General features: G+C 33.9%; 1 protein-coding gene across 3 annotated transcripts in view; it reads left to right on the top strand.

Annotated features, from left to right (window-relative positions):
• The window catches only part of col14a1a (collagen, type XIV, alpha 1a), a 281,087-nt gene that overhangs the window by 69,253 nt on the left and 198,424 nt on the right, over positions 1-13,410 (top strand). For all 3 annotated transcript variants that reach the window (XM_056474872.1, XM_056474873.1, XM_056474874.1), the window contains exons 6-8: positions 8,035-8,190; positions 8,339-8,458; positions 11,335-11,499. In XM_056474872.1, coding sequence (XP_056330847.1) covers positions 8,035-8,190; positions 8,339-8,458; positions 11,335-11,499 — 441 coding nt within the window. The remainder of the gene's footprint in view (positions 1-8,034; positions 8,191-8,338; positions 8,459-11,334; positions 11,500-13,410) is intronic.

The following is a 13,410-nucleotide window of genomic DNA, read 5'->3' as shown; positions in this document are numbered from 1 at the left end:
CACTTCACCAATAGCTGGTGTATGGTGAGCGCACTGGCGCCAATGTTCTGTGGCTGCTGTCGCATCATGTGGTGGTGTGGAGAGACCCGCCATACCCCCCCCCCCCCATGATTGTGAAGCGCTATGGGTGTATGGCTATACATGATAAACGTACTATATAAATGCACTTTACAATACATTTCTTAAATATTGAATATTTCTGTGATTTTTCTGTTTATGTAGAATAACAAAACTAAATAGCAGTTTAAAATTCCCTATATTTAAAAAATACAATATAAAGAAAAACAGTCTCCGTAATATTTACATAAAAAAGCACATATGTTTTTTTTTTTTTTTTTTTGCCATGACTCACTTGAATCACTGAAATTTGATTAACAAACACCTTTATATCTTTATATCTATATAACTTAAAAACACAAATAGAACTAACTAACTAACTAACTAACTAACTAACTAACTAACTAACTAACTAACTAACTAACTAACTATATATATATATATATATATATATATATATATATATATATATATATATATATATATATATATATATAATGTATATGTGTTATAATGACACATTGTAATAGCAACTGAGGACCACTGGTACTTTACATAGGAAAACAGAAGGAAAACAGATGAGTGATGTTGACAGTGAAGGATGAGCTTTAATTTCATTATGTGTATTGCTTATTGTGTTAGAGACAATAAGCTTAAAGGTATAGTTAAAGGTATAGTTCACCTAAAAATTAAAATTCTGTCATCATTTACTTTTCTTGTACTTGTCACAAACCTCTTTGAGATTCTTTCTTGTGTCGAACACAAAAGAAAAGCTGAAAGAGAGCTGTAACCATTGACTTCCATAGTATTTGTTTTGTGGAACGTCAATGGTTATAGCACTGTAAAAACTGCAGGGTTCCACACAATATATTCATTGTGTCCCAACACAAATTAAGCTAACTTAACACTTTTAACAAATTTATGTGGATTGAACAAAGAAAAAGTCCCAATGAAATTTTAAGAATTGTGTTGTTTCAGCTTATTTTAATAAAGTAGTTTAAACAAGTTAAAAATATTTTTTGAGGGAAGATTCCAGAATATCTACTTTGCTGTTCAACAGAAAAAAGAAACTCATCAAGGTTTGGAACCTCTTGAGAGTGAGTAAATAGTCAGTGCATTTTCATTTTTGTGTGAACTATCCCTTGAAGTTCTATTTACTGTCATTAAAAGTAAAAGTAAATATATCTCTGTATTATTTTCCGGCCATAGAGGTTTAATGAGAACAGTGAATATGACCTGCAGACTCTCACCTCCAGTAGACATTTCACACGTCCGCAGCACACGCAGGAATAATTAATGACACTCTGCATCCACAGTGCATTTATCATATCGCCGGTGCTTTGATTTTGCATTAATGAAGGATGGAGAAGACCTGATTGCATTGTCTACACTATGTCGTGTTAATCTCATTTGCTTGTCTCTTCTGCTTTCCCTCTAGCATATACATGATCGAAAGCTCCCAGAGGACGTTCTGCAAACCAAAAGCGAGCTGTGATCTACAGCAGCAAGCGTTTTCTACCACTTCTTATTGCTATCGCCATGACCAAATGACTTTCAGGGTTTTCCAAGTCGGGGGTTGTTGCTTAATGGATAAATCCAGGGGCTCTTAGGGCTTAATGAATCGATGTTGGCGGTTCGCTGATGGGTCTGATGTATCCTCACCTCTGAATCTCAGGATACAATCAGACTCATGCTCTCTGATAGAGGAGCTCAGGTTGATTAGTGATACCGGCACTCACTGATAACAACAGAAGGCACTGCTGCCTTGACAAACCACTCTTTGTGTAATGTCGTGGATCGAATTGCGGCCGCCGCTTGCAGATATAAATAAGTCGAGAGGAATTAAGAAGCACAGGAGTTAATTAAACAAATCTTGCGGCGATTGAATGGCAGGGGTTATTGAATGTTTTCTCAGAGATGAATGGCTTCTTTGGGTTAAAAATAAACTCATTCGACGGAACAAGTTGTGCTTTTTAGGGAGCACATACACTCAAAAATGATTTAAAGCAACTTATTTAACACTGCAACTTAAAGCAACTGAAATAACACAGTTCTTGAGGTTTTATTTTTTGGGGGGGTTGACTTGAATTAACTTAAATTTGAAAAAAAAAAGACTAATAAGAATCTAATTCCTTCACGTTCTCCCAACACAAATCAAAGATGTGGAAACCAAAAATGTTTACAGTGTACAGTGGTTTGCCTACAGTAAAAATGTTTATTCTTCATTTGAAAGAAAAGTCTTTAGACTCTATTTTAATGATTTACTGTAGGCGCAAAGTCTTAAGTGCATGGCACAAAAGCATTAAGGGCATGTCCGAATCCACTTTTGGCATTTTTAAGGATGGAAAAATATGGTTTGCGCCACAGCGCATGGTCTAACAGGGTTGTGCTTACTCTCTTAATGAGTTATGGGTGTGTTTTGAGCATAACATGCATTAAACCTATCAAAGTCTCATCTCACATACCCTTTAAGAGTCAGTTGTGTTGCTCCATGGCGCAATTGCTATTTACATGGCAGATTTTAAGTGGAAAAACTGAATGCTTTATTAGCAAGAAAACAGTTAAACAGACCATCAGCGCGAGAATAAACAACAAGCCTCCTCCATTCGCTCTTTTTTGTTTCTCTTTTACACACTGCACTGAAGACATCCATTAGTCTATTTAATTTCATTTGTTAAGCGCAAAGATTTGTTTCAAAACTATTTCTAAATTCAGTTCTAATTTCCAGCAAATGAATAAATGAACAATAATAAAGAAGTGTGGTCAAAAAACTGAGTTATATCCAAACACACGTCCTATGCCCTATATGGTCCAAAACCTGACAGGTGGACAAATAAGCTTGTTTTAGAAACATATATAAATATGCATATAATTAGTAATACTAATAAAAATAACATTATACCAAAGCAAATTGTCAAGAATAAACGGAAAACAGTCCCTCAAGATGAAGAAGGCATGGAGGCAGTTGTTTTTATGTTTACTGTATGTAGAAAGTAATAAATGTTGTAATATTTTAATCCTTCAATTAGTTTTTATTTGTAAATATATTTGTGTGTTGCTGTACACACTGTGTGTATTAAGAAATGTGTACACATTTAATGCGCACAACTAACACCCTCTGCACTGGACTTTAGACCTGCTTTCAGCTTGTCAATTGCGCAGTCTATTTTATTTGCTCAAAATAGCAACATGTCAGTAACACACCTCCTTTCTAGACCGGAACACCCATGAGTTCACAAATGGATTTCCTACTTAAACAACGTGTTGCGAAATCAGGAAATTAGGATTGCGTTGGTCTAGAAATAGCAACAAATCGCGCCAAACACGTCTTGTGCCTTATTGCGCCAGGTGTATGATAGGGAGCTTAATTTACTTGCCCTGATTGTTGTTCATCAGTAAATGGGTTTTATCGATAAAAGAAAAGAATGGTGATACGTATCTTTTAAAGCAATGAAATTACTCACTTTTTTAAGTAAAGTTAACTAAAAACTTTTTACATTAATAAGGCATGAGGCTTATTATGAGAAATATCATGAAAGTGACATGCACTGTAAAAAAAATCATGGGTTCCACTCAATTCCTTCATGTTGTGTCAAAATGAACAAAACGATTAATTTAATAGTTTTTACAAATTCACAGTAAGTGGATTGAACATGAAACAATTAAGTTCTTTCAACTCATTTCTAATGAGTAGTTTGAATAAGCAGCAAAAGTCATATTTTTGAGTGTGGCAGATTATACATTGTTGAAAGAGACTGCATTAATGTAATAATGCAAACAGGTATACATAAATACTTTCTGCAAGACTTAAATCATGATTTGTTGAAAATCTTTTCACAAGATCCAATGTTATGTATTTGGTGGTTAAGATTCTTTTATATAATTTTTTTTTTACTCTAAAAACTAATCTATGAAGTTATTATTCACAAAATAATCTTTACAAAAAAGACAAATTAATTCACCAAAAGAGTTTTTTTAAGACTGTAAAGTCTTAAAAGGTCTTTTTTTAAATTAATTAAACTCTGTAGACACATAATCTTCACATAAGACAAAAACATTTTACTAATTATTTACTAAAAGTCTTTAAATTAGCAATATAAGTATACAATTTTGAGATGAGACTGAGTAATGATAAAGCATTGAATTTTTTTGGAGTGAACTATCCTTTTACACTACACTCATTCAACTTTACTTGAAAATATGTCATCGTAGTCACCGATTAAAAGCCTCTATTCTCTATATTCACATCTACCTCTGTGCCAATGGATATTTCTGTATTCTGTATTCCAGACCACGACTAGTTGAGTTTGGATAATGTCCCTGTCCAACTCTCTGTAGAAGGTGCCAAACACTAATGCTCTCATAGACAAGGCTTGCATCATGCTTTAAAGCCTGGACTGCCAGTTCTGCTGTGAAAATAAATGACTGAAAAAGGAACAGAACAGACTCCCATGATGCAGTGCTGAGCTCTGTGGTCCTGCGCTCCTCAGATTTACTGGCCGTCCTGACACTTCATCACTTTACCCCCTCGGTGTGTGTAGATGTAGTTACTGCACTGTGGGACTGCCAGGAGTTACTGTCACGCTCGCGGAGGCATAAACACACAGATGATTTGTTCGAGTTCAAGATACCATCAGTCTGTCTTTAACTGGCGTGGATCCCCAAGCTGTGCTTTTTCTTTATGTATGAGTAAAATAATTTGGCTTTGGTTGATAGTAAGCACCGTGTTCATACATCAAACATGTTCCTCCCTGTCTTGATAATTATTTTCTTTGTTGACAGAGTTGTTTAATAAAATCGTAATTTGTGAAGGTGCTGTTGAGTTTTGTTTGATTCTTTAGTGAGCAGTGCTTTTGGATCTGTGAGGATGTGGGGTTTTACACTGTGGTTTGACTTTTTTTGTCTTCACCTCTCATGATGATCCAGTAGGTCTGTTTGTCTGCACAACTCCTGGATATTATATCCTAACTGGATCTTCTTGATTTTTCATTTTGACTTTATAACTCACAATGCATCATTTGTCTTGTAACTAAAACGTCTTAGTTCAACTTTATTTAACTACACTGTAAAAAAAAAATCCTGCACTGTAAAAAATTATTTGGTCAGTCATTACAAGTCATTACAGCATATGTTTTTAATTCATTGTTTATTCATTGCAAGCTAATCACGTTCTAATATTATATTATAACTTAAAGTTACGCAAGCTGTTTTAAGTCAGTTTAGCATAACATAAGTTCAATGGACTCATAAGGATAGTTTGATTCAGCTTAAAAATTTAAGGGAACCAGGATTTTTTACAGTGTGTTTGCCTTAAATTTTTAAGCTGAATCAAATTTACCTTATGAGTCCATTGAACTTATGTTATGCTAAACTGACTTAAAACAGCTTGCGTAACCTATAAAATTAAGTTAGATGATGATTAACTTAGTTTAATAAGTTACAATGAACTAAAAACAAATGTCGGCAAGACTAATTGTTCATATTATTTTTACAGTATAAGGATGCATCAAAATGTAAACCATTATTGGATGATAATTGTTGATAATTTACTTTATTTGTTGTTCTAGAAGATATTTTGTAACTTAATATTATGGATGCACCAAAATTTTGGCCATTAATGTTTGGGCCTTAAAATTTGGTTTATCACTAATATTAAGCTAAGGCAAGGAAAGGCAAGTTTATTTATATAGCAAATTTCATTCACTGTGGCAATTCAAAGTGCTTTACATAAACAGGAATAAAAGAGACAAGTATAGAAAATTAAAACAAATAATAATAAAACTGATTAAAATATGCTAAAACAGGTTATAAAAGAATGAAAAAGAACAGAAAGACATAATAATGCGATCTGTCGGACACAGCATAGTGGCCATTCAGTAAAGGCACAGCTAAACAGATGTGTTTTAAGTCTGGATTTGAATGTGCCTAATGTTGGAGCACATCTGATCATTTCTGGAAGCTGATTCCAGCAGCAGGGGGTGTAGTAGCTAAAGGCTGGTTCGCCCTGCTTTGACTGAACCCCTGGAATTTCTAGTTTATATGATCCTAAAGATCTGAGGGATCTGTTAGGTTTGTATTCAGTGAGCATATCTATAATGTAGTTAGGTCCTAGACCATTTAGTGATTAATAGACAAGTAGTAATACTTTAAAATCTATTCTGAATGTAACTGTGAGCCAGTGGAAAGACCTGAGGACAGGTGTGATGTGCTCTCATTTTATAGTTCTGGTCAGAACCCTGGCCGCAGTGTTCTGTATGAGCTGCAAATTTCTGACTATCTTTTTGGGAAGGCCAGTGAGGAGTCCATTACTGTAATCCACTCTACTGCTTCCAGTGAAGTCCTCACTGGAAACAAAGCCAGCGATAGTAGTATGAGGATTTAGTTACTGCTTTGACATGACTACAAAATAGAATGTTATAGTACAAGAAATAAACTAAATTATTGAAAATTTATATCTGAACTGGTTTTCATTTTTGTGCATCCTATATTTGCATCTTATATTTTAAAATTGTGACTTTCTCAAAATTGCATTTTGTTATCTCACAACTTTATTGTATTTGCAAATTGACATTTTGTATTGTACAGTGCTCAGCATATATAAGTACACCCCTTATAAATCTATCTTTTAAATTCATATTTTTATAGGATGCTATACAATATTATATTTTTATAATAATAGAACAAAATCATTTACGATTACGGTCCAAAAATTACTACAACCAAATTTATATGTTAGTGAAAATAAAAAGACGGAAAAATCAAGATAAACAAAAAATATATAAAATGTTGTGAAAATTTTGTAGTTTGTCATTTTTGCACAATATATATTTTTTTAATTTTAATGTATTATCTTTCTTTTTTTAAATATTTATTTTATTTTAATGGAACTAACTGGTTAATAAAACTGAAATGGATAAAAATATCCATTTTCAAAAGGGGGTGTAGACATTTATGCTGAGCACTGTAATTTCATAATTTCAACTTAATATCTGCAACTATATTTCTCCAAAATATCACCTTGTTTGTCATAGTTGTGGTTTTAGTTCTGCAGAATAGAGATATTAGTGATATTAATATATATTTGCAGTTTACAATTATTATTATTAGAAATAATTGCAATATTTATTTCTCATAGCTTTGACTTTATAACTCAAAATTGCAACTATTTAACATATTTCTATCTACACCTACAGTTGTAGTCAGAATTAGTAGCCCCCTGAATTATTAGCCCCCCTGTTTATTTTTCCCCCAATTTCTGTTTAACAGATAGAAAAAAAATTTCAACACATTTCTAAACATAATAGTTTTAATAACTCATTTCTAAAAACTGATTTATTTGATCTTTGCCATGATGACAGTAAATAATTTTTGACTAGATATTTTTCATGACACTTCTATACAAAGTGACATTTAAAGGCTTAACTAGGTTAATTAAGTTAGGGTAGGTTATGGTAATTAGGCAAGTTCTTGTATAACGATGGTTTGTTCTGTAGACTATCGAAAAAATCTATAGCTTAAAGGGGCTAATAATTTTGACCTTAAAATTGTTTTTAAAAAAATTTAAAAACTACTTTTGTTCTAGCCGACTTTCTCCAGAAGAAAAAATATTATCAGACATACTATGAAAATTTCCTTGCTCTGTTAAACATCATGGGAAATATTAAAAAAAAATTTAATAAATTCAAAGGGGGGGCTAATAATTCTGACTTCAACTGTATTTTTGTTGTTGTTGTAATCAATATCTCACAGTTGCAATTTTATATTTATCAAATGTTTTTTCCTTTCTTGTGCTATTTTTTTTTTTTTTTTTGCTCTGTAATAATTCAAGTAATTAATAAATAAAATAGTGATTTTGTGAGCTGGTAAGTTTATTGTTTATTTAGCTAGCAGTGCGTTTGGATCTGTATGCTGTGGGACTTTACAATAGGTTTCACTCGTTTCTTCTCTCTCTTTCTGTCTTTATCTCTCATAATCCAGTAGATCAGTTTGTCTGCACAACTCCTGCCATCGCGGATATTGTCATCCTGGTTGATGGATCTTGGAGTATCGGGCGAATCAATTTCCGTCTGGTCCGCATGTTCCTTGAAAACCTGGTCAGCGCCTTTGATGTGGGAATAGACAAAACCCGGATTGGTGGGTCTCATGAACTCATTCTTCCTCACTTCTAATATTTCTGGCTTAAAAATAGAATAAGCGGACTGTAAAGTAGCACTTTTTAAATTAGATCTGAAGTGACAGTGTGTTCCTTTGAGTGTGTTTTTTTATTTTTTTTATTTTTTAGGTCTGGCCCAGTACAGCGGAGATCCACGAATTGAGTGGCACTTGAATGGCTTCAGCACAAAAGAAGCAGTAATAGATGCTGTCAAAAACCTGCCGTACAAGGGAGGCAACACTCTCACGGGTAATGCTCTGGGTTTCTTTTACAGACTTTTCCCCATTGTTTTAGAGACATGGATATATTGCGACTTGTAAATGCATTAACAGCCAGTTGTGTCATTGTATTGAAGTACAAGACTTATACTGATGTAGGGATAAATTCTCATAAACAAATGCTGTATTTCATTACTCTCAGTGGCTTTTAAACATTTGTATTTGCAAATTCAGCTACAATTACAATGTTTTGTGATCATTGTATCATTTCTTAATTTTGTCACTTTTTTATTCCAGTTTACTTTTTATAATTGCATATTTATATCTCCAAGTGGCTACTTTTAGGAATTTTCCACAAATATTGCATTCATTTTTTTTGGGCTCACAAAAAAAGAATATTCAAATATTTGGTCATTTAAATGAAGTTTAATAGTGCAGATTATTAAAATGTATTTTTCTGTCAGACTTATAGTTATTATGTGTGAAATTCAGCATTCTATAAGATGCCTAGGGAATGTGTATAATGTCTAAAATTTAACCTTAAAGTATGAAATGATTGGTACTTTATGCGTTGACTAGGCATTCATGACTAGGCAAAGTATGTACTCCCACCATTTACAGCCATTTATTACCACTGTTGTTGGCGGTGATGTGATTGTTTGACGATGGCGATCGAAGCACATGAGTGTTGAACATTATTGTAATACAGCGTATTGCCGGTACAAGGTCCACCACCACATCACAGACAATGTTGCCATAATTCTTCTCATGACGTTAGTGTATATTATCTGGCTGAGGTTCTTCACTAGTTCGTGAAATATGAATGTGCAAGACTAAAGTGCCAAAATATAAAATGTTTTTGAATGAAAGAAGAAATTTAAGTATAATTTTAAGTGCCATTTGAGTGTCTCTCGAAAAATGACGTCTCACCTGTGCCCTCACAACCCTAACATTACATGGAGGGGGAGGGGAGGGGGGAATGTTTTGCAGCCTGTGCAGTAAGCAGACGCGGGTGAAGCGCGAGTTATTTATATGTGAAGTCAATGCAAAAATGGGATAAGACATCCTGTGGCGCGAAAAGAAAGTGGGAAACATCTAACAAGCGGAGCAATGGCACAGACAGAAAAGCAAGCAGCTTACAATGATGGAGATTGGTTCAAGGATGACGGCTGCTGGGGGTGACCGAATTGAAGGACATTATTTGTGCTTTACATGTATGGCTGGTATTAAATAAATTGATAAATTATTTTGTTGATCTCTTTCCCAGTTAACGAGAGAAAACGTTTCCCTGCCATTGATGAGCTTTTCCACTTTAAAATACGTAATGAGCAATAAAGGTTTTTGTTGTGCTCTTAATAATTCAGGGAAGCTAATAATTCTGACTTCAACTCTATACACAACTAAATTATACATTGCACTTTATTACGTTTTGTGGCTGAAAACATTTAACAATGTGTGTAAACAAAACATCAGTTAAGTGAACAGGGAAAACATCCATAAAGCAGGCTGTATGTTGTGATTATGCTTGGTCTTTCTCTGCTACTATTAAAACCCCCACATCAAGCCTGCAGCTCTTTTAAGAAATTATAATAAATTGCAAAAACCCAATTTTAATCAGATAAATCGCAATTCGTTTCCCAGAGATGGGTTGCAGCTGAAAGGGCATCCGCTGCGTAAAACATATGCTGGATAAGTTGGCGGTTCATTCCGCTGTGATGACCCCAGATTAATAAAGGGACTAAGCTGAAAAGGAAATGAATGAATAAATTAATAAATCGCAATTCGATTTTTTCTCAAAATCGTGCAGCCTATTTTTTTCTTATTACCTTACAACTCTAATTGTGAGATTTAACTCAAAATGGCAACAATATCCCACATCTGCAGCTACAATCTCACTGTTTTGTGATTGGAGGTTAAAGGTGCAATAGGGGATGTTGGAAAATGCTAATGTTAGCATGATAGCACTGAAAGCCTATTTCATTCCCTGCCTGCAAATCACCACCCAAAGCCACACCTCCTGAATGCATGAACATACACTAGACAGCATCACTACAATACATCACGTAACAATCACCAGAGAGAATAGTTTATAAAACAGTTAGTAATTGTAATAACAAACTTGCTTGGTTGTTGTTGATGTTTGACTGCCATTATCTCTAAAACACATCCATGAACATGCCGATGATGTAACGGCAGTGGTATGCAATTACATATTTTGATATGCAGCTTAGCCAGCCTATCGTAATGTTTGTACCAAACGTTTTGATTGGACAAACTTTTCTTGATCCTACGCATTTTCATACATTTTCTTTTCGGCTTGGTGCCTTTATTCATTAGGGGTCGCCACAGTGGAATGAACCGCCAACTTATCCAGCATATGTTCTACACAGCGCAAGACCTTCCAGCTGCAACCCAGTACTGGGAAACATCCACACACACTCATTCACACACAGACTACGGCCAATTTAGTTTATTCAATTCACCTGTAACGCATGTCTTTGAACTGTGGGGGAAACCAGAGCACCTGGAGGAAACCCACGCCAACATGGGGAGAACTTGCAAACTCCACACAGAAATGCCAACTGACCCAGCTGCCACTCGAACTAGCGACCTTCTTGATGTGAGGTGCTAACCACTGAGCCACCGTGTCGTACTCTGATCTTACGCATTCCACAGAATCTTAAAATAAATATAAATACACTGAATTTAATGGTTGCTATTAGGATGTGGGGAGACTTTCAATGTTTAAATGCACCTCATAATATTTAACTTTTTAATCTCCAATTAATCTCCAATTAACAACTTGTTATCTCACAATTATTATTTATTTCCTATAATTGTGACTTTAAATCTTGCATAGTGACCTTATTTTTTGTTTTGAAACTAATATTTGTTTTGTCTGTTTAGGTCTTGCTCTTACATATGTACTGGAGAACAGCTTCAAACCTGAGTCAGGGGCTCGCGACAACGTTCCTAAAATTGGGATCCTGATAACTGACGGCAAATCGCAGGATGACGTTATCTCTCCTGCTCAAACCCTGAGAAGTTCTGGAGTGGAGCTGTTTGCCATTGGTATTAAGGGATTCTTCATGCATCTTTGTGTAGAACACTTCATGCGCTTTAATGCATGCAGTATAAACATCCTCAGGGCTGATAACCAGATGTGTGGATTAAAAATCTTCCAAAAGATTGTAAACTGTCAACATGTACACATCCTGATTTGTGCTGAGTTTGACTAGATCCTGGGCCAAAATACTGAATCTAATCCCTACACGTAAACCTAACCCTAAATGTATGTTATTCTTCAGTTCAGAGAAAAATAATAGTTAAATAACACTGATTCTAAGCTGAAACTGCACATACAAGTTCTTTCTTAAAGGATTAGTTCACACAAATAAAAATAAGGTTATTAATTACTGACCCTCATGTGGTTTCAATTCCCGGAGACCTTTGGTGTGAAACATAAATGAAGATATTTTATGTGGAATCTGAGAGCTCCCTCATCCAGACAGCAAGCTTCCTGACTCGTTCAACGTTCAGAGAAATACCAAAATGCCCATGTTGTTTCATCTTGCATCCTCTTACACACACAGCCTGATTCAAGCCGATCACATGCATGATGAAATCCTGATAGAGAGTCAGTGTGAGTAAAAAAAATCTGCTCACCAGTCATCATTGCTTTTAAAATGAGAGAAAAGATTAGTCATGTTTAAGTTGTCAGCTTTACCAGAATAAGCTTAAAAATACAGAAAATAAGTATGTATAAAACATTAGTACAACAATATACATATAAATATTAATCAAAACATATTTCATAAGCATATTATCTTTAGACTTTTGTGAATTAAGAGAAAAACAGAAAAATTTCAAAGGTACAAACAGTGGAAATTACAGGCTTAGTTAGTGTTGTTGCATTTTGTCTATGTCTATCTTTATATTGAATACTTTTCATCAATCAATTAAGAGTCATTGTAAATAATTCTGTAATGATTTGTTTTTATTATCAAATTTTTATATATAGCATGTCTTAGAGAGAAAATCATAATAGGCAAAAATCTATATCTGCAGATGACACTTACAGTCATATATATATATATATATAAATAAACTATATATATAAATATATATATATATATATATATATAAATATATATATAAACTCAATTTAATTGAAGGCAGGATTTCCATCCAATAAATTGGTTTAGCACCAACTAAAAAAACTATTTACACAATTAAATGCAATTGAGTTGGTCCAACATGATTTTATCAAATAAAAGTTGCATTTGTTTTATTTTTTTATTTAACCTAAACTCAAAGGTCCGATAATAGCATGTACTGTATGTCTATTATTGTTGCACTTTTTGAAATCTCTTCGTTTTTTTTTTTTTTTTTTTAAGCTATCCTAAATGAATTAAAAGAGCCATTTTTAAGCATATTTCATGAGTTACACAGTTGATTGAGACTGATCTCAGAACAAATTTTAGGACAGTTTTTGCTCACTGAGCAAAAAAAAACTAACTGCAGTTTTGCTAATTAAGCTTCCAACACCCAAAGCATGGGTGCTTATGCAAGGTGGTAATCTCAAAACTCAAAGCATTACATGGAAATCTTCAAAATCTTCAAACTGAAGTGAAGATTAAACTCTAACAAGTCTTTCTGTTAGCTTTTAACAAAGACTACTACAGTGCATCTGGAAAGTATTCATAGCCCTTCACTTTTTCCTACTTTTTTATGTTACAGCCTTATTCTAAAATAAATTAAACTCTTTTATTTCCTCAAACTTCTACACACAAAACCCCATAATGACACGGTGAAAAAAGATTTGTTTGAAATTGTTGCAAATTTATTAAAAATAAAAAACCTGAAAAAATCACGTTCACAGCCTTTGCTCAATACTTTGTTGATGCACCTTTGGCAGCAATTAGAGCCTCAAGTCTTTTTGATGGCACAAGCTTGGCACACCTGTCTTTGGGAATTTTTGCC

Source organism: Danio aesculapii, chromosome 16, assembly GCF_903798145.1.
Source record: "Danio aesculapii chromosome 16, fDanAes4.1, whole genome shotgun sequence".
In the NCBI taxonomy this organism is placed as follows: Eukaryota; Metazoa; Chordata; class Actinopteri; order Cypriniformes; family Danionidae; genus Danio; species Danio aesculapii.
Note: the sequence above shows the minus strand (reverse complement) of the source record. Positions and strands in the feature narration are given on the sequence as shown.